The following is a 27,999-nucleotide window of genomic DNA, read 5'->3' as shown; positions in this document are numbered from 1 at the left end:
TAGACCTCAGGAATTTACCAAATAATAAATTAACCGAAATCTGTATAAACGAACCAGGACCCGTTAGCAATAAGATTCAGTGAACCAAAACACATTTATTGTAACATTTTAGCGCTTTCATCTCAGGAATGTGTTAAAGTGCTCAGATTTGCAAAGTAACACTTTTTGCCGCCCATTACTTTTGTCCTGGTGAGCTCAGCCCCGCTCCATTCACCCTCACTAACACTCGGGCTCACTCCGCTCTCCTGCCCTGCCCTCCACTGTCTCTACAGTTACAGTAATCCCAACCACACCCACACCTCAACCGCACCAGCTCCACCAATCACAGCTCCTGAAGTCAGATCACATTACACCACACCTACTTGCTCCACACAATACTCCCAACTACTCGCATTCCCTCTAGGCATTATTATATCACCCCACACTACTTACCTATCCACATATACTACAACCCTATAATTCCTATCCACACCTCCACCTAGAACAAACAAACTTTATAACCATGACTAATCACACAACCAAGTCTAGTCGGTCTTCTCATAATTCTTTAAAACTCCTCAAGTTATCATTCTAGCAATATCCCTAAACTTAGTAGCACGACACTATAATATGCACTCTCATATACATACACAGCACATTATAATATCTGCCTACAATTGTTTAAGAACTACATAACTGACCAATTCACAACAAAACACATATGCTCTCATTCCTTCTCCAAAAAAACACAATACTTTCTCACACTCATCACCAAACTCATACATCTGTAACACCATTTCAACACAAGGCTCACCATAAGTGGGGACATCCACCCCAACCCAGGCCCAAATCCATCCTGTCCAACACAAACTTCTCCAACCCAATTATCAGAACATAATGCCCCTACTATCTTCATCACTGGGTAAATAAACAGCAGCAGCAAAACCAACCATCTCTTAATGCTAAATATTAATATTAGAAGTATCAAAAATAAACTACCTGAACTCCAGGCCACAACAGCACACTACTCCCCAGACATAGTTGCTTTAACAGAAACCTGGCTAAATAAAAACATAACTAACTCAGTTGTTCTCCCTACAGGCTACAATATCATTAGACAAGACAGACCACTTTGTAAAGGGGATGGAAGGATGGAACTGCCTTATTGTACAAGTCCAACTTAACTTTACATCAAATACCAAACTCCTACCCCTCCCCCAATAACTGGGACATACTTATATCTCACAACTTCAACTTCACCCTAAAAAGATCATCACCATGATTGTGATCCATATTCCACCTGGTAATACACCTATACACCTACTAGCCTTGAAGACTTCTTATCCTGGTGTTCTTCCACATACTCACAAGAAACCCTTATTCTGGGGGATTTCAACCTAGACTGGTTCACCTGTATATCAGAGCCACCAAGTAATCTAATAAATCTCCATGGCTACCAGCAGCTAGTCCGAATTCCAACTAGATGCGATAAAAAATCTAAAAGGGAATCCATCCTTGATTGGGTCCTAACAATCCCACATTGCATCCCCACACAGGCAGTTTCCCAGATACCTTAAGTGACCACAACATAATATACCTTATAAATAAGTAGAACAAGCCTATGAAAAACCACTAACTATAAATCCACTAGAAACACTAAAAATTTCACTCCTGAGGTCCTCAATACTCTACTCTATAACTGTGACTGGAACCCCCCATAAAAACCCTCCCACTTGACCAGGCTGTAGCATACGTCAACAAAACATTTCTACAACACCTATACACTATCGTTCCATTTGGCAAAATCAAGGTTAGAACCTCTACAAACCCCTGGCTCAGTAAAGAAACCGAACAGATCCTCAAGTCCAGAGACACTGCCTGGCTTTACTATCAAAAAAAACAAAGAAACACAAAGCCTAACTAGGTACCAAGAACTGTGCAACCGTGCAAAAAAATGCATTAGGCTGGATAAAAAATCCTACTAAACGACATTACAAACTAAGTACCAACACAACCCCCCAAAATGCTGGTAAAATGTAAACCAGCTACTAAACCCCACCCGAAAGGCTACCCCCAAACCAGCCACCCTGACACTAAAGTCCCCATTGAAACATGATTCAATTCAAACTTTGTGAACTCAATTCTTTCCTTAGTATCACAGGACAGTTCCAACCTCACTACCCCCAACACAAATAATACTAATACAAGCTTTACCCTCCAAACAGTTTCTATCACCTCAATCAAAAGCATGCTCTCCAAACTAAAAACCTCGTCAACAGCAGCCAACCTACTCCCCAGTTATTTCTTGAAACTCACAGCAGATGCTACTGCTATCCCAATCTCCACTCTCATAAACAGATCAATTTATTATTTATGTATTTGCAGTTTGTTGCCAGGATGGTCTATTGGGCCACTAGGGCCCCATTTTCAATGGAGTCCTGGGGAGAAAAGCTCCAGTAAATGAACAAAACAAATAGAAGTTAATTACAAAGCAAGTTATAACAATAGATAATGTAATACCAAAAATGGGAAAAATGCAAAAGCAGGCATTCATTAAGAAGAAAATAAAGAGTTAAAAAACTGCATTTAGGTACAAAATCTGTTGATTGCAATAGGTGCTTATTACAGTGTTATGCAATTATATTTATATACAAGTGTATGATTACAACAGATGCTTATCAGAGTTAAGTAATAATAGTAGGATGTTTGGAGGTCTACTGAATGTAAGGGAGTAGCATTGTTGAAAACTATGTGCCCAAACTCTGGATAACATCCTATATGTTACACCCATACATAAAGGTGGGACCTCCACTGAACTTAATAACTATAGACCCACTGCTATACCCCCCCCACCAAAATCATAGAAAAATGCATCCTTACCCAGGTGCTAAAATATCTCCTAGACAACATCCTATGACCTACTCAACATGGCTTCAGACATGCCCATAGTACCACTACAGCCCTCCTCTGCTTCACAGAAACAATAAACTGTTTCAAAAATGAAGGCCTGCAGGTGTCAACTCTTTTTTTGGATATGTCCAAAGCAATTGACAGCCTCACACCAAATCCTGCTAAACAAACTAAACCAATATCACCTATCAAATTCCACTCTTACCTGGTTCCAAAGCTCTCTCCCCCTCAGCTGCCCACAACTATAGGAGTCCCACAGGGTTCTATCTTAGGACCACTACTGTTCACAATCTTCACAAATGACCTCCATACCTCCACACAGCATGCATCTATCATTCAGTATGCAGATGATACTACCTTAATCTGTGCTGCACAAAATATTCCCACCCTTCTGCAAACAACTCAACTAGCATTCTCTGACATTGAAAACTACCTTACCAAAGTCCATCTTATCCTTAATCCAAAGAAAACTCAGCTTATGATTATAACCAGTTCTAACATAAAAATTGATAACAGTCAATTCACCATCTACTCCACAAATGCTACTCCAATCGCTCCAGTGGCACAGGCTAAGCTATTGGGAATAACCATAGACTCCCACCTAAATTTGATAGTTATTTCAACTTAACTATTAAAAAAGTACATGCCAAACTGGGATCACTCTACCGTATCAAACAGTTTCTTACCAACAACACAAGATCAGCCATTGCTCGCTCCCAACTTCTATCTACCCTACTCTATGCATCTCCCATTCTGACTAATCTCAACAAAACTGAACTAAGCAAAATAGAAGCCTGCTATAACAGAATTGCCCGCTTTGCTGCAAATTGCACATATAGAACTCATCATTGTACTGCTCTGAGCCACCTGCACTGGCTTGAACTGCCCAACCTCCTAACCTACAAATCAGCTCTGCCTCTGTCACTCTATTACCTCCCCAATAAGTGTCCTGCCCTCAAAAACCTAGTACAACATCACTAAGCCAAAATGCCTCTTAGATCATTAAGCAAACTACTAGTAGAAGTCACCAACAGCTATAATAGCTTTGGAGTCGCACTATATAGTAGCTCAGTGGCTAAAAAAAAATGGAACTCTCTACTCACTAGCATACAAAATACATCGTCCATAGCCTCTTTTAAAAATCTCATTAGGCAACATCTCAAGCAAAGTTGGCAGTGCAATGACTGCTCCCCAGGCTAGTGAAAGCAGATAAGGTACACACATTAAGCCTAGAGTACTAGATAACAGTTTTCACTCATACTCACAAACATTGGCTAATGTACAATGTATGCACTGTACCTATTTACTATGCATGTATTCTACCTATGTTCCAAATTTCAGTGGTACACCACAAATGTATTATTACCTTTATTTTTAAATTAATGTTTGTTTCTTCTCTTCACTGTAATGTTTGTTTCTTCTCTTCACTGTAACTGCTGATGTGCTGCATACCACTGTAAAAACATGTCTATCGTAATTTGTGTGTATACTGATAATGTCGTAATATCTAAATGTATCTGTAATTATTTTTCTGTGTGGAGCTTTTCTACCAGGGCCTCTGCTGAAAAAGGGCCTTTTCGGCTCAAACACCCCCCTGATTAACAAATGAAAAATAAAATAAAAATAAATAAATACTTCTCAAGTCAAAGCCAATGTCAAGAGCCTCTGGCTTACCAAGTTTAAACATGGGTTCAAACTTACAGCAATCAAAGAATCTCTCAAAGGCACTAATCCTCCATGAAGGTCTGACACAGACAAAACTGTTGTCACAGACCATTTAAAACTCAGGCTACCCCAGGAAACTACCTAATGGATAACACATACATACCTAAGAGTAGACCCAGCAGTCAACAATTTGGGGACATATGTAGACAGTAATCTGGCTTTTGATCAATGTGTCTAAATCAGCAAGGAAACCATTCCACGTTGCTCAACTTATAAGCAACAGTATAGCATCTAGGTCCAAAGAGGTCATCATTAAACTGTACACAGCCCTCATCAGACCTATCACTGAAACCAATGCCCCTTCAGTATTGTACCTGACCAAGCAAATGCAACAACTGTAATTTCCACAGAGGTTCCTCCCAAAGAATACAGAGCATTAACACGACTTGTGCGGATTGTCTCAAAGCCCTATACTGTCTCCTACAAAATGTTGAGAAGTGATCTGTCTGGAATACGAGACATGCCAAGATCCTGCTCTGACAGACCTCCTGCATACCTGCAAAACAAACAGCATCAGTGCTACCTGATCCAGGGACTTGAACCTTACTTGTAATATAAATAAGACATGTTGGAGGGACAGGCGTGTGTCTCAGAGAATACCCCTTCTAAGGAACAGGCTTCCAATCCATGTGAAAGAATAGTTGTGCAAAATCTTACCATAAACTTCCCTCTCTTCTACGTTGCAGTATTCTTTACACGAGGGAGATCTTCCACCAAGGGCGACCAGACATCCGGCCAGTATACACTGTTTGGTTTCATCTGAATGCATTTTTAGTTTGTTCTGGGATCTTAGTCTTGTATTTTAATTAGCAGTTGTTGGAAGATTGTTTCTGCATTATTCTGCACTTCTACTTCCACAAATAGAATTACTTGCAAAAGCAATTAATTTGTATTTTAAACCCTGCTGGGCCATAGTCTTGTAGTTTAATTCACAGTTGTGGCAGAACTGCAAATTACTACTACCAGATTTGTGCCTTAATCATTTATTACTGCATTCTTCCATAAAGAGTGTTACTGGTAAACGTCTGCATTGTCTGGTACCTTAAACTGTAGGATTTCAATATTGAGATAACTGTCTCTGCTCTACTTTATGCTTCAGTGCTTTTATATTTTGCTCCTCATTTACCTGCTTGCATACTGTGCCTGAGAGAGCTCCAATATTGCTTTTACTTGAATGTATGCCTCTGTAGCTAGCCTACTTGAAAATTTCTCAACTCTCACACACTTCTGCTGCTGTTGTGATACAGCTGTTCAACTGTTAGCATGGCACTTGTGGGTCTCATCTAATGTGGTTCTACATTAGGAAATACAAAAAAAAGGACTTGTAGAGTAGTTATTTTACTGGCCAAATGGCTCATTATTTAGTTTTCTGCTTTTTCTGTGCTGCTATAAATTTTGCACATTTGCATGGTTTAGCAGTGTCCTATACAGTAGCAAACACCTAGAAAGCAAATTTTCTCTGTAGAACTGTCCTTAAAACTGTAAAGTAACAACATGGTGCAAATACCTTGTGGATTAACAAGCTTACAGCAACTAACTGGGTGTTGAGTGGCAATACCTACAGATTTAGTAGAATTCAGTACTGTGTAAACATTAAAGTTAGTAGAATTTAGTGCCTTTTAGTATAACCTGCCACAATAAAGCATCCTTATTAGTCGGCACCAACAAAGCACCTTTAACAGACATCTAACCCTCAATAAACCACCTTGTAGCTCACAAATCACAAGCCTGAACAACATGAATTTTAAATTTCCTAACTTCTCTGTAACCAGCTTGGTAGATATGCACATATTGAAACAATGTAGCAGTTGTCCAATGATTACTGACAACCACTTAATCCTCAAAGGATCATATACACAGTATGCAAGAGGTGTACTTACAAAATAATACTAGAGGCTAAAACTCTCACATACAAGTGCACATCAGGTTGTTGAAATCACGCACATAAAACCTACCTCATATACCACACAACCCGCACTGATAAACCTATACTGAGGCACTTAAAAGCAATCTTCCTAAACAAAGATAACCTAGACCTCCTGTTGTCAAAGTTATGCCTCAGTAAGCCTAAAGGCACTCAGAAAAAAACAATACCTAACACCACACATACTGTCATTCTCAGTGGAGCCCCAAACACCAAGCCCCTAAAGCAAGAAAACACACTTTCCAGGACTTTTGTCATAGGGCACTGCACTGTAAGACATACCGATGCCCCTCTAACCAGGCGGAACAAGAAGATAACTGTTTGTTGCTTATCTGGATCAGCCAAATCACATACACACTCAGGTCAGTATGACATAAGGTGTCAGTATGACATAAGGTACCAGTATGATTCCATCATAGTCTCTGTAAGTGTGAATCACCAGATATGTACCTCCTTGGACTATAAGAAGAGCAACATTATGGAGCTTTCAGACCGTCTCAGGATGATATGAGCCTAGCATTGAGCAACATATTACCATCACAGAGGATGATGCCACAATATGAACAAAAAATGACAGAGTTCAAGAAATGGTTGTCTTTCCGGTGTCATTCTATGGGGATCCAATATTTGTCAGCTTAGAAGGGTATGGTCAACAGACCACACTGCTTTGCGAAGGAAGGTCTGCAACCTTTTTCCTCTAGACTTTCGAAAACTGACAAACTTTATCCACTCCATAGTGCCTTTTTTAGGCAATGCCAAATTGACAAACTTACTGACACAGCAAAATCAACAACAAAACCTCAAGGTGTTACAGCTCATTACCAGCAGCCTAAATAAAAAAGACTATACTCCCTCCAAGCCCTCCAAACACTTGCCAATACAGACATCTCTGCAGTTACCGAGACATGGTTTAAAGTGACCGACTACACCGCTAGTGCAAGGTTTCACTGTCTTCCAGGCTTTTAGACCAATAACTGCACAGACAAGGGTTAAAGGTGGAGGTATCTCAATATACATCAACAACAAGCATACAGCTAGGGTGGTCAAACATGAGTTCCTCCACATGCAGATCATTGGAGTCAAAATCCTGTACCATATCCTACCCAGCTACAGGTCACCCTTCATTTCCCAAGAAGCTCACAATACATACTTGGACCTACTGGAGACACTTACCATCTAACCAAACACCATGCTCATGGGAAACTAATTACCTCTCTACAGACTGGGAATACTACACAGCATCAAATCTACAGGCACAGAGATTCCTGGACCTCGTTAATGCACACACCCTTAACCAAACAGTGAATACAGCCACTAGTCTCTCCAACATAACAGATCTTGTCTTGTGTTCAAAAATACGAGAGAATGCTGCATCACCCCATGTCTTGTTCTCCCTAGTGGAGGCTGGACCATAAAGTTGTCTCGTTTTGAAATCAAAATCAACTCCATAATCACATTAAAACCAATAACAGTTCGGAACTATTCCAAGGAAAATTAACAGTTAAGTGATGCTTTGTCAAAATTTAATGTCCCTCCAAACCCTGAGAACACACCAGCCTATGCTGAATTTCTCTCAGAAACTCTGCACAACAATGTCAATGGCTACAAACAGGCTACCGTACTTAACCAGAACTAAGCTCAGGAACAGACTCAGAAAAACTGCCCTGGTGGCATTCCAAATTAAACAGAATATGCAACAACAAAAAAATATATATGGCAAAAATCATGATGGGCAATTCCCATGAAAATACACACTCAAAAGTAAATGGGAAACTAAGAAGTTTAATTAGGTTACACAAAGCCATCTTTGAGGTTAATATATTCTTCCGGGTGAAAGATGCCATGATGCCTTCTACAGCTATGTCACAAACCTCAAAGGCAGCACACAGCAATGTGCTGAACTGGAGGTTAACAATGTCACATTCACAGAGCCTGGAGACATAGCAAACCTGTTAGTGGACAAATTCAGTTCCAACTTTACCCCCTCTCTCACACAAACACCCCCAAAATTACTCTCGAACACAACCCCTCCAAATATAACTAGGGAGCATGTACTGGATGCACTCACTAAAGCCAAGAACAGAGCCTGAACAGGCGCCAATTGCATCCCAGGATGCCTCCTGAATAGTCTAAAATATGACTTATCAGGACCTCTGGCATCATTATTTCTAGTCCTAAACAAGTTTTGCACCATGTGAATTGAGAATTATCCCACTTCATAACAAAGGACCTTCAACAGATCCTGGAAACTACAGACCCATTAGTCCGACTAGTCTTGTTTGCATAGCCACAGAAAGAATTATCATGAAATTATCAACAAGGACATAGAGCTCCAGAGACTGGATCTATCCCAATTTGTCAAAGGAAGATCACACTTGCTGAATTTGGTGGACTTCTTTGAAAAGGTCACCAAGGCAGTCCATAATGCCTACCTAGATCTGGCTAAAGCCCTTATCTGGCATTTGTTTACCGGACAGTCTGTGGGTAAGGACTCATTTTCAGCACAGGCCCAGGAAAAAAGCTCCAGGTATAGATCACATTTCACAGTGTAATACACAGAGAATTTACATTTAACAACAGTAAATACAAAATTACATTTGAAACAATCCATTCGGCATTGCCAACAAACTTACAAAACTAGGTATAAACCTCTTTATAACATGCGGGACAGCTAGCTACCTCATTGATAGGACCCAGGAAGTTAGAATAAGTGAGGCCACCTCCACATAGAGGCCAGTCACCAGTGGAGTCCCCAAGGGTCTGTGCTTAGACCACTCCTCATTGGCATCTACTTCTCAAATGTCAAAGCCAATGTTAAAGGACTGCGGCTAACCAGATTCGCAGATGATTGAAAACTGGGAGCAGTCACCAAATCCCTCGAAGATGAGAACACCCTTCAGGAAGATCTAAGACGACAAAAGCTTGGTGCTAAAGCCATGGCTTAAAACTCAATACCAAGATATGTATTATAGTACTTGTACCTTTTGGGAAGTCTGCCACCCCAGGTAACTACGTCATCAATTAAAACACCCTTAAAAGCTGATTCACTAATCGGGGATCTGGGAACTCGCGTAGATAGTAACCTAGCCTTTGACCAACATGTGTCCAAGGTACTAAGAAAATCCTTCTATACTGCTCAACTTATAAGCAACGGCATGGCATCTAGGTCTACAGAGGTCATCAAACCACTGTACTTTGCCCTCATCAGACTCATGATAGTATATAATGCCCTCTTCTGTATGCACCTGACCGAACACCTGCAGCAACTGGAACGTCCAAAAATATTCCTTACAAAAAGGGTACAGGGAATAAACACAATATCTTTTGCTGATCAGCTCAAAGCCCTGCCACTTTACTGGATAACATACAGACTTCTGACAGGTGATCTCTGCCAGGCATACAACGTATCCCTGGACCCCGTTTTGATTAATCTTTTGCACATCTGCAAAGCAAACAACATCAGAACTACATTAAAAGACCTAAATTTTGCTTGTGACATACATAGGACATGCTGGAAAGAGAAATGTTTCTCAGAGAATTCCCATTCTCTGGAACAAGCTCCACCATCCATGTGAAGCAGAGTTCCTCCCTATCCCTATGGATGGGTGGATCAGAAATTCACCACTTGTCTGGCTCCTGCATATGATGGACAGAAGAGGTCAGAAAATCACCCCCTATAAATCAAATGAAGGTTAAATCTGTGGGCCACATTTGGGTTGCACGGCTAGGCTTAAAAGGGCCCTAGTAGTCATTAGCCTAGTATACACCTAGAAACCTATGAACATTTCGAAAGCTTCCTGTAGATACATCCCATTTTTATACAATCACTGCTTCTCAAAGAAAGGGATACCAGAGAGTTCCTTCTGCTTATTTATTTGCCTAGTCACTGCAGTGCTGTTTGTGTGGATGGCTACAGAACCTCTGGAATGTGGGTCCTGAAAGGCCTAAAGGGTGAGAATGACTGCCTGTGACCATACCCCTTTGAAAGAATGCCCTTGACAATGCTGCCCCCAACCCTACGGCAGAGGCATCTATGGTGACCACTATTATAGGAGGGGAAAGTTGGAATGGACTGCATAGAGGTTTGGAGTGTGAAACCACCATACAAAGATGCAACTTGTAAGCTATGGAAAATTTTGTATCGAGTCATAGGGTCTGCTAACTGAGACCAATGAACTATAAAGCCCCACTGTAAAATACATGTACAGCTGATGAAGGGAATCCTGTATAGGGTTGCAGCCATTAAACCAAACACTCAGACACAGTAGAGCTGTGACTGCCCAAGACTGAAAAATCTGATGCACCAAATTTTACAAGGAAAGTATCCAGGAGGTAGCTAAGACAAGCAGGGCAGATTAGAGCACCCAGGGGGAATCCTTTAAAAGTTAACATTTGAAAGGGCTTCTATTGAAACTCTGCAGTGCTGACTGTAATTCCCCAAAACTGGAAAAGACTTGAAAGAAACACTCAAGTGTTAAATCAACTTGTTTAGTGTGGAAATGCCTAGCAGCCAGTTGTCCATGTAAGAAAATACCTTCAACCTAGCAGCCTCTGGTTCACTGCAACTATGGACATACCTCCACATCTGCAGGGTATTCAATAATGTAAAATCAAATGAAAAAGTTTTGACTTGATGCTGGTTAGTTCCTCTCCAGTACAGAAACCTCTTAAGACACTTCAGCAATCTTTACATACAGAGAAGTGCCTTAGAAGCCCACAGAACACATCCAGTCTCCTTCTGATTCAAGGAAAGAAGGACTGGCTGCAACATGACCATACAAAAAGCTTATTTTGGGAAAAACTTAAGCCACTGAAATGCAGTATGAGACCAGTGTCCTTTGTCTTTTTGGTACACAAAAAGAGCCTAGAGTAATAATAACAGAACCTCTGCTAGTGTACTGGAACCTCATGAATTGCTTTTTTCTTTGTGGTTTAACACCTCATTTCTTGCTGCTCACTTTTAATGAGCTAGAAAGCTGACAAGGAAAGAGAGAGTGGGACTGGGAAGGTGTGTGGAAGGAAAGAAGACAGCCCTTGATATTTCTGTCTGCATCCACAGTGGGAAACCAGGCAATGTCATGAATTAAACTGCTCCTCCATGGAGGGAGTATCCCAATACCATTGGCTGATGCTGAGTGTTCTACCTCTGGGCTGGTGACTCTCTTAAAGGTTACAATGGCTACACCGGTTCCCGGAGTGAAGAAGGTGGTCTGGTTCACTGTTTTGATGACACCCAGCGGAGGTCAAGTGCCACAGCTTAAAGCACATAGGTTAGGTATGTCTGCTTGGCTTTGCCAAGCAGCACATTTGCATTGCAGTCACCATCACACGTATGGAAGCATGTATGCACTACAAGGATGAAGCAGCAGACACTTGCTTCATCAAATAAGTACATCAGTTGCCAAGGTGGTGGAGTTGACAAAAAACATCAGGAAAAAAGTTCCTTGACAGCTAACTGGATGATGGCTGAACCTAGCTTAGCTTTTACCCCCAATAACGTGCCTAAAAGTACTGGGGGGAAAAATAACAACATACTCAGATATGGTGCACACAGAACATGAACAATTTCTGTGGGCTTAAACTCTCAATGGGTCTTCTACTCCACAAAAATCCACCAAGAAAAGTACTGGAGAAGCTAAGAAAGTTCTTTTTAGCGTAGTTAAAATTTAATGTTCGCTATTCTTAGCTTCTCCAGTGCTTTTCTTGGTGGGTTTTTTTTTGTACTGTGGACACCTGGGCCTGCTTGTGTGCTGCTTTTCTCCTTTTACTCCTCAAAAATGAAAAGATCCTTCCTACAATCCATTTATCTCAATGGCAGTTTTACCCAAGTAAACACCATAGGAAGCCTGAGCCTATAACACTGTAAGACAAGAAACACACTGGTACTCACGCGTGCACAGACGCGCACCCACACACTCCAGTGAGCGCGCGCACCCACACACTCCAGTGAGCGCGCGCACCCACACACTCCAGTGAGCGCACCACACACTCCAGTGAGCGCCGCACCACACACTCCAGTGAGCGCGCACCCACACACTCCAGTGAGCGCGCGCACCCACACACTCCAGTGAGCGCGCGCACCCACACACTCCAGTGAGCGCGCGCACCCACACACTCCAGTGAGCGCACGCACCCACACACTCCAGTGAGCGCACGCACCCACACACTCCAGTGAGCGCACGCACCCACACACTCCAGTGAGCGCACGCACCCACACACTCCAGTGAGCGCACGCACCCACACACTCCAGTGAGCGCACGCACCCACACACTCCAGTGAGCGCACGCACCCACACACTCCAGTGAGCACACGCACCCACATACTCCAGTGAGCACACACACCCACATACTCCAGTGTGCACACACACCTACACACTCCAGTGCACGTGCACACTGGCACACTCACTATGCACCAGTTAGGGAGTAACTCAGCACAATTTACCATGTCTCTAGATAGAGGAGGAAACAGGGGCACCTGCCAAAAATCTACCAATACAAACAGGGTAAGCAAACTACTCACAGAAAGCACCTCACTTGGGAACTAAACTGAAAAAACAAGCACTTGGGCAGAAATGCTAACTATTGCACTAATGTGTCATCTGATGGTACTTTAAAAGCAGACGTGAAGAATATGCAGCAACTACATGTGGTAATGAGAATTTCAATTTAATACCAACCACCTTACTAAAGAAAAACAGAGGAGACACGAAGTAAATCACAGCTACATCAGTAAATATTTACCATTACCACATAAATCAAGCAAAAAGCTTACAGATAAAAATGTACAAATGACACAGAAATTATACATGAACACAATACAAAACAGATTTTACTAGAGAAAATCATTTCAACATTAAGTGGTGTTCTCTTTTACACACTCATCTTAAGGACATCCATACTGAAGCCTCAATGAATTTATCTATCATAAGCCATAGGACTACTAGAGCAGGCCTTACCATTTTCTTTCTGCAAAATTTGCTCCAAATAGTCTTTCATCACAGAAGAGCGCATAGTATGTATATTGTTGTAGCCATCCAGCATTGGGAAAGGAACAGCATTACTAGAAATCCTGTTACGGTGGAGAAACTTCAGAATCTTGGCAGCATGGACCCTGAGCTCTTCCTTAGATTTTGAAAATATGTCAACGAAACCTAAAAAAAAAATTTAAAGAAAAAAGTTCAGAGTTTGAGCTGTTACACATGAACTAGAAAATACTGCTAGAGGAGTAAGTTTAAATAGATTACTTGGGGTCCATTCAGAAGATCAGAACAGCAGTAGCAAGAAAAGATTTCACATTAAGACATTTGCTGGTCTGATTCATACCCACAGCGCTTTCTAAGGTCCTTCTTATTTGTATCCTTTAACAGCTTACTTCCACAACTGACTACTGTAACAACTCATACTGTGAGTTTTCAAAAGCCATACACAGAATTTCTAGGTAATGCAATACTCGTGCAAAACATTTCAATCTGGGCAGATTAAACAAAGATCAGCCTTAATTGTCTCTCAAAAATATATTATAAGTATAAGTAGAGTATTTTTTCCAGAACACAAGTACAATGCACACATGACCCCTTCTTCCATTCAAGTTAAAGTAGTGACTGTGCAACAGCTTACAGAATAAATACATTACTATAACTATTAATTTTACCCCACTGGTAAAGTAAAGTGATAAAAGTTATGTTCTTTCCATAACATTTGAACCACGTTGTCTAATTTTCATCTGCTTCAACCCTGTGGGTTGTCTAATCCAATGAGAAATATCCTTGGTGACGATTTTGAAGCCATCGGATCCAGAGCCGACTCCTCCACTACCAGTAATTCCCTAGGTGGCTATTCAGACACTCAGATCAAGTTTACCTCTACAAAAAGTGGAAAGATACATTTTATATAGACGTATGTAACTACATACATCAAATTACCTTGGGAAAGGAAATACCTTGCTAGAGGGGAATAAAACTATAGAGCTGAAAAAAGCTTATGAAATGTATTCAAGTCTTGACCGAATGTGCACAGACAGGTAATAACATCCAGTCAATCATCGTGAAGCCAAAGGTGACAATTTGGAAACGGGTAGGAAAGGAGGAGTTTGAAGCGGATGAAAATTGGGCAGCGTGGATTTAACAATATGCTAAGTACATAACTTTTGTATCCAAATGTTGTCTATTTTTGCCCATTCAAACCTGTGAGACAGAATCCCAATCTGTCAGACTACGTGGAGTCAGGGAAGAATACTTCTGACTATGGTGGAAATAAAGGTTGAATGTGATCTTGATTGTGTGTCCATATTGTGGGACACAAAAGTGTGCACAGTTGCACATGTGGCTGCTGAGCAAATATCAAATGACAATTCTCTATCAAAGCCTGTAAAAGTACAAACTGCTCTTGTTAAATGTGCTTTATGTTTATCAGCTAAATGCAAATTTTTCTTTCGATATATATACCAAACAAATTTAATCTGAGAGTCATCTGGACAGGGTCAGTATAGCAACTGTTTTCCTAATTTTGTCTAGCTCACCCTTTCTGAAGCCTCTTGTCCTGTGAATACAGAATCGGAGTTGTCTGTGAACATCTAACAAATGTAGCATATACTCTCCCTTGTTCAAGTATGTTGGAGAGAATAATGGAAGATGAATAGACTGATTTAAATTAGTAAAATATACCACTTTAGGAATAAAGACTGCATTAGGTCTAAGACCATTTACAAAAAAACAGAAATGGGAGTTTTGATGATGGGGCTTAAAGTTCTGTGATTCTCATAGCAAATGTTACATGGAAAACCATTTTCCTAATCACAGTAAGAAATTTTAAATCTAACGTGTTTGCCAGCTCAAAAGGAAGCCTGGATTAAAGTCTGTAAAAAAAAAAAAAAAAAAGGTAATGTCCCATGCGGTTGCTGGGTCTCCAAGGAAGGTCTCAGCAGAAATGTACCCTTGAGAAAGGCTTTTGAGATCTTCAGGGATGCAATACAGGTATTGTTCAGGGCTACATGAAAACTGGCGATAGCTGCCAACTGTATCATAATAGCTGCAAAACTAGAGCCTTTGTCAAAGAGATCAGATAGAAATTCAAGAACAGATGGCATTGGTGCTGAAAAGGGGTCTAGACCTTTGTAAAAGGCCCAAACTAAAAATTTCTTCCATTTACTGTGGTAACTTTCCTAGCTAAATGTTTCGGTGAAGCAGAAAAAATACTGGCTACTGCAGGGGGAAGTCTGGCATCTCTGGCTATGGTTAAAACTAGAAAAAACACGAGGTTAACCTTCATGGATTTTTGGTCCGGAGGAGGCAGGCCACACGGATGAGATACATCTGAATAATGATTCAACATCCACGAAGGATGTACTGAAGAGGCCAGAAGGGGAATCATGTCCGTCAGGGTCAAAAGGGGGCCATGAGGATCACTCTGGCCTTGCACTGTTTTGCCTTCTGTATGAATTTGTAAATTAGTGGTAAGGGGAGGAAGGACATATTGGACACCTGTGGCCAAATTGTTGACCAAAGTATCCCTTGGTGACTCTCCCTGTGGGGGGAATCAGGGCAAAGTACCTGCTGCATTTGTTGTTTATAAAGGAGGCAGAGGTCACAGCAAGGCTGGCACCAACAAATGAAAATAAATTTTGTCACTGTTGGGATGAGGGACCACTCATGAGGCATTAGCACTGTCCTACTCAGTTTGTCTGCAAGATGCATGTTGCTATAAGACAGCATTGTGAAGACACTGCCCATTGCAAGACTCTCATGGCTTCTCAACAAACAGGATAAGAATGGGTTCCTCCTTGTTTGTTGATGTATCATACAATAATCGTATCTGTCTTTATGGATATCACACCCTTGGTGAGTAGGTCCTTAAATATCTGCAAAGCCAGGAGAAACACTCTCAGCTCCAAGACACTGATATGGAGACTGGCCTCTGTTGTTGACCTTGGACCATCTTCCCTAAGAAATGCATCCCCTGTTGCTGTTGGTGGATCCGTCTGGATAGGACGGCCTTTGGTCATACATGGAGATGTTATCCACCAGGCAATGTGGTTTATGCACATTTGAGTAATGCACATTTTTGCATATTGAGATCGAGTAGACTGAGACTACTGTATTAAGTACACTGTAGCACTCTAATGAAAAATCTTGCGAAAAGAACCACTAAGATCATAGATGCCATGAGACTCAAGAGATATAGAATTAAGCTTGCTGGTGGTTTTGAGTGATGCCAGACTTGAATTCAAGGATCACTAGTGAGTCAACAGAACACAGCAGTCGAGTATGTCTGCTGAAGAACTGACTTACCAAAGAATGTGGAATGCAACCAGAAAAAAGAGAAGTGCATGTCCTTCTCTCACAAACCCTCCCAGCATAGCAAGAAAGAATATGTTCTTCTATTCTTCAGTTCATTGGCAAGTACTAGGGTAGCTGCCCTTGTGCGCAATTTTAAGCCTAGTTAATTTCCCTCAAAGTTGAGGATCAAACACTGTACCCAGAGTATGTGAGGTAAACTTCTTAACCATTATGTGAACGTCTAACCCATTTTCAAACAAGGCTGTTGTGCATCATGACCATGTAGAGGTATTTGCACATGCCCATGTAGAATCATCTTGCACACTAGAATAAACCGCAACCTAGAGGATGTTTGTTTTGAACCTACAATAGCAACCTCTGTCTACACAAGAGTCCAGTAACTTTTCTGCCTGGCAACATGTGTTGTGCATGCTTGTTGATGTACCTTACAACCACCACAATGCCCAAGCATATGGAAACAGAACCCCAAAGGGCAGAGTTTCAGAAGGCCCGCAAAGTCAAGACGCAACAATGCGACTTGCATGCCTCTGAAATTCTGATCCAAATCAGAAAAAACACAGGAGACTCGATTCCACTAAAGTTTTTAGAGTCCAGTGCAACACCAGCATGTCACAGCATGCATAAGGAAACAAGATGCATTTTGCCACAATGCCTGGAGTTTTCAAGCACACTTCAAGATGCTACCAAAAAGGTAAGAAAATGTATTGCTCTCTGCCAAGGAGAAATCCTTACTTGAGGAAGGATTACCTTGCAAACCACAGTGTCCAGAAAATATCCTATAAACATCACAGTCTGTGAAGGCTCCATCAGAAAATTTACAGTACTTACAGTGAATGCTCTACGAATGGAATAGGTGAAGTAAGATCTTCCTCGATATTTGAGGTTTCTCCAGAACAGAGGAAGTTAGGAAATAGCTGTCTAGGAAGGGGTAGGTTATGGCACCCTATAACTTATGGTGTGTTGACATCATAACAGTACATTTGGGCAACATCCTGGGGATGGCGGCAAGACCAAACAAGAAGAACAAAAATTTAATGTGGCTAGCTCCTACCCAGAAGCATAAAAACCCCTTAGATTCTTCAGCCATTTCACCATTTAGGTAAGAATCTTGGAGGTCAAGGGAATACATTCAATCTCCCTTAGTAAGACAAAAGAGAATCTGTACAGAGACCACCAAAATGTTGTACTGGGGATAAATTTATTTGGACACCCAGATCTAGGATCAGATTAAAATTTTGTTTTCTCGAGTACCAAAAGGAATGTAACACAGCATCAGGACCATCCGTTATCTAACATGGTCTATCCATGTCTTTTGGATGGTAAGGTCATCATGTCTTGTCAACAGACTGAAGAGGTTCCTAAGGCCATCCACCCTTATCATAAAATCCAAGAGATGCCCAAATTTGGCATCATCCACGGGAGAAGCATGGGAATCTATTGTGTTCTCTACAGTCAATTTATCAGTGTCTGCAGATGGCAATGTTAACAGGGAAATTAAACGTGCCTACTCTTATGCTTAACTCCTTTCTTTGGGGAAGACGCAGAGAATTAGGAATGTCAGACTGAACTTGACCTACAGGCCAGATCCTGCTGCTGGACATCTGAACCTCTGTTTTGACAGGGCAAAACAGATGCTCCAAGCACAGACTAAGACAAGCCTTAGATGGAGGCAGGATAAAGTCCGCATAATACCCAATGTATCCTCATTGGTGAAAAGGACTTGGACATCTTGAAAGCAAGTGGTTTGGCGGGGACAACATGCCAGACTCCATCTCTTTGATACAAAGGAATCAAACAGAAGATGAAGCAAAGAACAGTATCAAGAAAATGAGTACCACTGCCAACCTGGAGCCCTTGGGAACAAGCCCTGGTACCAAATGAAGACTTACAGTCACTGAACTCGGCAACAGCACCATTAGTTTTCACAGTGAGATCAGTGCTGAAGGGAATCTTGTAATCCGAAAATGTCAATAGCTGCAGTTACTGAGGTTTCAATTGACACAGATGCTGGACCCTAAGAGATTGTCTAAGCTCGATACAACTGGTGCCAAGACATGAGCTGTTAAAGACAAACCTGGACTGGGAAGCTGCAAAGAACGCTTCTAATCTACCAAGATACACACGGAAGAGACCTGTGCTTGGATCAAAGTCTCCATCATTTTACTGTAGTCCTACTCCATGGTGACTTTCGCCTATGTGAGAAACCAGTTTAGCTGGAACAACCAACCAAGGCACATAAGGCCTGAAAGGAATGAGCATTATCACCTCTAGTTCTGACACTGTACTATCTCTCCTTAGCTGATGTCTTGCTTCATCAAAATATAAAGAAATCCTGGCTGCTTCCCTACTGCCTTATCGTTCTCATACTTAGTTCTCAAAATAGAAAAAAAACATAATAAAAGATTCCTTCCTTGGGAATTTGGGTGGGAATTTATTTTATTTTTTTTGTTTTGCGCTTAATGTTTTTTGCTCACCATCTGTTGATCATCAGCCTGCATCCAATTGGCCCATTTGGTCCCAGTCACAGGGACAAGGAATAAATGGAAGACGCCATCATTTAGAGAGCCATTAAAAGTGCTTTGAGGATTTTTCTTATTTTCTCACAGGCCCCACACACACACACACACACACACACACACACACACACACCAAATTAGGTACCAGGGAGGGGCGTGCAATGGACGATGGCAGACGGCATCTCCTCACTTCTGTAAGAGACATTCCCACCAACCAGCCCTGCCCTTTTCCTTGAGGCATGATCGGTACAAGCAACCCCCCCCCAGAGAGAGGGAGGCAGGCAGGCCATGCCCTTCACTCCTGCCCCTCACTTGTCTGGTTCCTTCAGTGTCAGTACGGTTAAACAAACCCAGGTCACCTGCGTTGCAGTCAGGTCTTTATTTCTGTGCACTATGAAGCCACACAGGAAATTAGTTTAAAGACGTAGGTGCTACTAGACTCTTCCTCCTGCTTACAAAGTTTGTCTTGTCCTTGGGCTTCTATAATCTGATACAAAAGACTGGCTCTCACATTCCCCTTCCCTAAGTAAAAGCCCTTTCAAAATTGGTTTATTCCTGTAATCCTCAAACGGTATGTTTATAAAATGCTTTACATACCATGCATTTTTACCCGAGATGTTGGGTTTCCAAAAGCTGCACAACATACAAGTCTGTCTGCATGGGAATCCATGATCAATTTAAGCATCAATGTACAGTATCAAACCTTGGCTCTAGATGAATGTCACTGTTAAAGTGACACCCCTAACCCATGTGCAAAAAACAAGAAAAACTGGTCGTGGGTGGATGGATAGATACAATATCAACAGCAACGCATAAAAACAATGTTATATCAAGTATAGTAAATACCCAAGTAATTCACTAAATTAATAACGTCAGAAGAAGAAATTGTCTAATTGGCAGGGAAAAAAGGCTGCAACAAGAGGAAATTAAAAGATATGGAAAACCATTTTTTGAGCAGGAGAAAAAGACTGAACAAACCCCACAAACAGCAAAAAGGAAAGCTTTAACATAAAAGTTATAGGAAAAATTAAAAAGATAGGCCACCTTGAAAAAAAAGAAGTGAAATAAATTTTTAGTTGAAAGATAAACATCTAGTACCGAAAAAAATGAGAATAACTATCTTTGCAAGCTGAAGAGCAGCAAAAGAGAGCTGAAGACAGGACGGGAGTCCAGAAAATTGTTTGACTGGGGTAGTAAGCCAACAGTCTGGATAAAATTTCTCTACCAGAGCTATTTTTTAAACAAATTTATTGAAGCAACACTTGTGGCATAGTCAAATTTACATTTATATAAAAGTAATCAAACTGTATTACCAAGTACACGTTTATAAATATACTTCACATACATTGCTATATTGTATAACCTAAGCAACGCTGCATAAATAATTTAATTCCTGGCACTTTTTTTTTTTTTTAAACATGAAACAGCTTTACTAAACTATCACTTATGATATAGGCAATCGTGCAGTTATATGAATGAAAACAAACCACACATACACAATCCTAGCTGCAAGCATTTTACATCACAATCCATACTGACACGCCCGCTTGCAAATATCATACGGGTCTATGTTCACTCATCAAATAAAGCCAACATCGAATGGCTAATACTAATTAGTTAATTAGTATTACAGAAGACACTCATCTTTGGGCATTCGGGATGTTGGGCAACTATGGCCATTCGACGATTTTACTTTCGAAATAAAACATCTTCTGTAATATTAATGGTCAGGGTTGAACATTCAAGTATTAGCCGTTCATCGTTAGTTTTATTCGATGAACAAACCAGACTCATATCATAAATCACTTATAATCTACCCAATCATTTTCATTCAAACATTACACAGCTCATTTAAGTCCTGCCTTCTTTTAAACTTCATTCCTTCCCAGTATGCATTGTTCCCACAATTCCCATTTATTTTCTATGTAGTTTGCGCCTACCTTTTTCTAAATATCTCATTTCCAGTTGTTTTTTCTCTTACTATAGTCACTACTTCTAGTATAGTTGGTTTAGATTTCAATTTCCATTTACTAGTAATTGCTTTTTTGGTAGCGACCATAATTAGACACAGCAAGGCCTTACCATGTATAGGCAATTCCAATCTGTATCATAGCTCAGAAAAATCATCTCCTTTGTCACACCAATCTGCTCACCCTGCATCTCTGACAGTGCATCCTACAGGGAACCCTTAAAGTCCACCAACTCACCCAACTCCCAGAAAATATGGTCCCAATTACCTCTTTCTTCCCAGTCACATCTCCAACATTTGCCGTCTACCAGAGGAAAAATTCTCTAAGTCTACTTAGGGTATAAAAAATATATGTAAATATTTCCAAGCAAAAATCCTAAATCGTCTAGATTTTGTTGCATATTTGGGAGACATACATATATCATCCCATTGATTTCTTGTGAATTGCTAATTCAGTCTCTCTTCCCAATCCTTTCTAACCTCCTCAGATTGATTCTTATAGTTATCATGCAATATTTTATATGCTCCACTAACTATTCCTTTTTTAATGGCAGCTTCTGTTCTAGATTCTACTAAAAATTCTACCAGTGCTGGCCTTTCGTTTAAGACCCCGCCACCTAGTTCTTTCTCCTTGCCTATATATATCAATCCTTGAAAGGGATGGCAATCTCTAACCAGTAGTCCAAGTAAATTCTTGGTGCCTTCCCATTCTATCATCTTTCCCTCTCCAGGTTATTTGCTCCTACTATACCTGGTTCCCTTGCCAGTTTTCTCCAATAAAATTCCAGCCCCCCACTTGCCTATTGTCCATATCCCTAACTGCAATCATCCCTATTGGCAGAACCTCAATTTCTCCATTCCCATGTCTGCTTAGTTCTTAGGATACTTTCTGCTACTTTACGGATATAGTTCTCTGTAAGATTAGATTGTTTTCTTTAAAGGCCTGCATCCAAAATCCCAATCTCTCCTTGTTTCTTCAGCTTCCTAACATCTGTTACATCATCATCACTTTCCACTTTGAATTATAGTTTTCTGCTTGTACTATGTACAGGAGCCTCAACTGTGTAGCTCTGAAATACCCCTTCAAATCGGGTAATCCCCTCCCCCCGTTCTACTCGAAGAATCAGCATAGCCCACTTGACTCTTGCATTCTTGCCCTCCCAAATAAAGTCCTTCAGCTTTTTATTAATGCTATCCACAACTTCTCCTCTGCTTGATAAAAACATGCCTGACCTATGTACAAGACTAATCTGACTAAACATTTTAACTGTTTGTTTCTTACTATCTATACCCATATAAAAAAGCCTCCATTTTCTCAGTTTTTAAATTATCTTTTGTTGCCACACCACAAACATTTTAATCCATACTCCTAAATACTTCATTTTATTATGCCCCCATAAATTTGGATATTGCTGAGCCAATTTATATGTGGGTACAGAGCCTGCGGTGGTGGTGCTGCAGTAGCGTTGTTGCCTCACAGTTAGATGTTGCCCGTTCGATTCTCAGAGCGTCTTCTGTGTGGCGACATGCGTGAATGGGCGTTCCTTCGTTGAAGGTTGTGCGTTAGGCCCAGCAAGCCAGCACATCAAAATCTACTGCCAATCATTAGCGGACCGGAGTTCCGCTGTGGCGACCCCCAACTGGGAAAAGCCGAAAGAAACAAACAATTTATCACTATTGCTTTTGTTTTAGCTTCATTAAGTTTGTACCCCGAAAAGATTTGAAACTGTCTCAAAATGTTGAACAGCACTGTAATGTATCTTTCTGGTTTTGTCAGGTATAAAATAATATCTGCAAACAGAGTCAGCTTTTCTTCACTACAATGCCAACTACATCCTTGAATTTATGGGTCCCTTATTTCCTTTGCCAATGGTTCTAAAATATAATACAAACAACAAAGGTTAAAGAGGATACCCTTGCCTGGTTCCTCTGCTCAAGCAGAAATTATCAGTAAGGACCCCACCCACTTTAATTTTCACCTTCGATCCCTCATATACCTTCCTAATCAACCCTATAATTTTCTAAGGAAATGCAAATGCTTAAACTGCCCTGCTCATAAAGTCCCAGCTTACTCTGTGTAAGTGCTTTCTCTGATCGAGACCCACCAACAACAATGCTATTTTCTTATATTCTGCTTCCCTCTGGATCATGATTGTTTTGTTAATGTCAAATGTTTGCCTCCCCTCCACACAACCAAAGTGATCCAAAATCAATAAATTTTGGGATTATTTTTGCCATTCTTTCAGCCATTATACACATGAACACTTTATAATTGTTATTTAGTATTGAAATGAGCCTGTATGAAGCTGGATCTGATGGATCTTTACCCTCTTTAGGTATTACAGCTACCACTGCTATCCTCCAGGATGTTGATACTTCTCCTGTTAAAATACTGTTAAACAAAAACTTCCAAATCTTTATCATTTTTTTTCACTCCTAGCTTCCAAACTTCCACAGGAATATCATCTATTCCTGGGGACTTGCCTATACACCACAATTTCTATCTCATCTCCTCCTATACTAAATGTTAATAACGGAGCCTCATCTACCTCTAAACTTGGCATATTCAATTCTTCCATAAACATATTTGTATGTTTTCTCGATTTCGATATTTCTCTACGTTATACAGAATTTCATAGAAATTACGAAATATTTCTAATACAGATCTCATCATCTTCCTTATCAAAGGCTCCAAAATGCTTGGCAACAGCTCTTTCTACTTTTGGTTGCCCTAGTCGTTGTGCTAAAAGTATTTGTGCTCTAGTGTTACTGTCAAAAAGCAGTTGCTTAACAGCAATCTTTCTCATCTCATGTATACTATCAATGTAATCCCTTATTTTCTGCTTAGCATTCTGCAGTTCATCCTTTTCTTATTCTGTGAGATTCCCCCTATTCTGCAATACTTTAACATTTGTCATTCCCAATAAATAATTCTCGTTACTTAACCATAGCTCTCTTTCATTTCCACCCCATTTTAAAACTCCACCTTAATTTTATCCCACTCCCTAGCAACATTTTGAGAAGTAACTTCTATTCTTTCAAATAGCTCCTGAATAATCTCCACTGCTGATTCCTTAAAGTCCTCTTTTCAACAGAGAGGTAAGAAAGCACCAGTGTGTCTCATTTACACTTCATTACCCTGTTTTTGTATTTTAATTACTTGCACATGATCTGAAATAGTTATTGGGTATGTAGCAAGGCCTTCATTTAAATGTACATGTTCCTGTGAAATGTAAATTCTGTCTAACCTAGCCCCAGTTTTATACATTGGGGAATGATATATAAATTCACTCTGAACTGCTATGACTGAATTCACATCATTCCATGTCAAATACTTTAATAACATTTCTTTAAAAATCCACCCTCCTTTGTTACACTTTCCCTTCTGGGCACCCAGGCACATATTCACTGCTACAAATCAAATTCCAGTCCACCCTATAAGTAATATTCCTTGCTGAAAATGGATTATTTCTCCCAGAATTTTCTTAAGCTCCATTATAGCAGTTCTAGGTGGAATATAAATACATGCCAGTGTAATCCTCCTCCCTTGCCATTAGCCCCTTAGCACTACAAATCTGCCACTATCTTTTTCATCCTCTTCTATCACTATTAGAGCTCCTCTTGTAATTAATATAAGTACTCCTCTTTCCTTTTGTCCCTGATATTTCTATGAATAAAAATAAAAGGATTTCAGGATGCTTAATCAAATTCACATGCTCAGTTCTTTCCAAGTCTGTCTCCTGTAACATAGCTATCTGCACTCTACATTTTTAATATAGGTCACTATTCTTTCTTTTTTGTATTTATCTGTGAAACCATTGAAATTTAAAGACATTACAAAAGGCATCATTGTATTGGAAAGTTATTCTCACCTTTTATGTAAAACACCTTTTTAAATGTCTAGTTCCAGCTTTTGAGTTACATGCATGCACTATTTGGCAAGCTGAACTTTTATATAGTTTTGTGTCATATCGATTTGAGCCTATGTCACATCTTACAAAACTAAGTTTTATTGAAAGTCCTCAAAAAAAAAACTCCCAATACCCACCAAAAACATGAATTTAATACTACCACATAAAACTATGTACATCTTCAAATAGTGAAGTTTCACCCTCTTAACAGGAACAAATGTCTCAAGCTGACAGCCACACACACAATCTGGAGTTAACTTAAATGAAAGGTTATCCACACTAAGACTCATGGTACAGCCTGTGCTTCTACCAAGTGCCAATTGGTTTTGGCTTATCTTTATAGCTCTCCCAGCTGGGAAAACCACTAAATGCTTTCAGAGAACACATCTCCTAACCAGTTTCTCTTTTCTTTTTTTCTCCCAAGCCAATCACTCTCCACCAGACTGTAACCAAGTTACCATGTCATGGAGACAATCTGATAAAGAGTTCTTGGTATTTACACCAGAGATATAGTACTATTAAGAAAAATAAAATGGTTTTCTTTACTTGCAGTTCTTCCCCCTCTCTTCCCCTCCACAAAGTATTTTCCTAACATTAATGGCATGAAGTACTTTACAGTCCCCTACAAGTCCAATAAATTCTGAAAAAGTCCAATATTTCCAGATTTACTTGTTCTGTCACATTTCACAAATATAATTATTACACTGCAATCCCACATTATGTCACTGGTTTTATTACTGTTCATCTCCATCTCCAAAATCCTGTCTCTGCTTCACTTCCAATGTACTCTCAATTTTTTTCTAGTCAACTCTCATGCTTCCCTCCTTTTCTCCAACATTTTCCATTGAAACACTGGAAAAGGTTTCACAGAGCAGTCTCTGTGGTCTTCATTACCAGAAAAATAAGAAACAATCTCCTCCTGTTTCACAGCTCACTTTTTGTTGGAAAACATTTGTATTTCTTCCTCAGCACGTACCTGATCAAAAAAATGAATCTGCCCTCCAAGGAAAAATACATACAAAGCAGCTGGGTACAGCAGTTTGAATCTCACACCCGCATCATGACATTTCCTGAATAGTGGAATGAATTTACTCCTCTTCTGCCTGGTGTACAATGAGTAAACATTTTCCACTAACACTCTAGTGTCTCCCACTTCAGGTATTTTGTCCTTCTGCCACCGTTTTGTCAAAATCAACTCCTTCTGCTAGAAGGACTGCATCTTTACTATTAAAAGGTCAAAGTTGCTTTCTCATAGCCAGGTTTGGAGCATGCACACAATGCTCCCTTTCAGCTAAACTCTTGCTGTGGAATACCAGTCCAGCTGCTTATTTGCGTTTTGATAAAATTAATGCTGTCTGTTCCTTCCAGCTTCTCTAGTATATCTGAAAATCTCAGGTTTTCCCTATGTGCTCGGTCTTCTCATTCTATTATTTTTGAAACATCTCTTCCTGAGCAGTCTTATATTTAGCCAACCTTTTCTTCATTTCAACCTCTGATTTTTGCAGAGTTATCACCTCATCTGAATGTCTTTTTAAAGTTTATTTCATTTTTTTTCTAGCCTTTGTATTACTCCATCAGGGTTTTGTTTATTTTAACCAGGTCTGTGTGCAATTGTCTCATCTTTCCTGTAGGTTACTGCAAGTCATATAGGGAGGTCGCATTCCTTTTTGCTGAACAGCTGTATAACTTTCCCCAGTGTTACTTCCTGTAGCCGATTTTTTTCCAAGTGTCCTGTATTTATTTTTTCCTGGCATCCAGGCAGTACACTTACTAGCCAGTTACTGAAATTTACCCATAAACACAAATGTCTACTCGCATTCTCTGTTGAGTTTCTACTTTCACACTGGGAGAGCTAGAGATAAGCTGTTACTCAACATGCAGCCATTTTGGAAGTCTCTCGGCCAGAGCTATCTTGAGCCCAAGGCTTAGTCCTGATTACTGAGGAGGATGGCAATCACCATGTGCGTGTGTGTGTGTGTGTGTGTGTGTGTGTATGTACACCCACAATACATGCATCACAAAGCTGTTCAACAAGTAAGTAATTTAAATAGTCCCAATACCCCTCCCACCAACCTGTATGACTTATTCATCTGCAAGACTTGCTCAAGTACAACTTTAAGCTTCTCAGCATTTCAGTACATTTCTATTTCAGATACATCAACAGCTATACTACAAGAAATCTGGTATATATCAGATAGCTGATGCACACCGATGTGGTTATATCTTCACTTTACTAATCCATAAGACTGTTTGCTCATCATAGGTTCAGGCAGATTATTCCACATATTCATCATCCTCTCCAGAAGAAAGTTCATCCATAGGTCCAAAAAAGAAGTTATGTACTTACCATAATGTTCCATGCGAGTTGTTCATCTCGCCTTTATTCTTATACATGGGTTCGGAGCCGAGCCATCGGCTCCGAGTCGGCCACTTTACTAGCTAAAGATCTCCGAATAGCTCGAGGACAGGCCCCTATCCCATGATGCTCTCTGTCCTAACCCCAGATCTAGTTTGCTGAACTCAGCAACACTAAAAAAAATAACTCCGAAGTACTCCAGCTGGAGAAAGAATCTCAGAAAAGACTACTAGACCCAAAGTCTACCCGTTCTTCGAGACCCTGGAGGGGGATGGTGGGTGGGAATGTAAGAATAAAGGCAAGATGAGCAACTCACATGGAACGTTATGGTACGTACATGACTTCTTTATGTGAAGTTGTTCAATCTCACCATTTATTCTTACACAAGGGTAGCGTCCCAAGCACCCTAATCCTG

At 40.4% G+C, this 27,999-nt stretch overlaps 1 protein-coding gene across 1 annotated transcript in view; it reads right to left on the bottom strand.

Annotated features, from left to right (window-relative positions):
* The window catches only part of ZZEF1 (zinc finger ZZ-type and EF-hand domain containing 1), a gene marked incomplete in the record, with an annotated part of 3,903,331 nt that overhangs the window by 3,756,302 nt on the left and 119,030 nt on the right, over positions 1–27,999 (bottom strand). Inside the window, 1 exon segment of the mRNA XM_044082903.1 lies at positions 13,494–13,688. Within this exon segment, the coding sequence (XP_043938838.1) occupies positions 13,494–13,688 (195 nt within the window).

This window comes from Protopterus annectens, chromosome 9.part0, assembly GCF_019279795.1.
Source record: "Protopterus annectens isolate FY-2018-M chromosome 9.part0, PAN1.0, whole genome shotgun sequence".
Taxonomy (NCBI): Eukaryota; Metazoa; Chordata; order Ceratodontiformes; family Protopteridae; genus Protopterus; species Protopterus annectens.
Note: the sequence above shows the minus strand (reverse complement) of the source record. Positions and strands in the feature narration are given on the sequence as shown.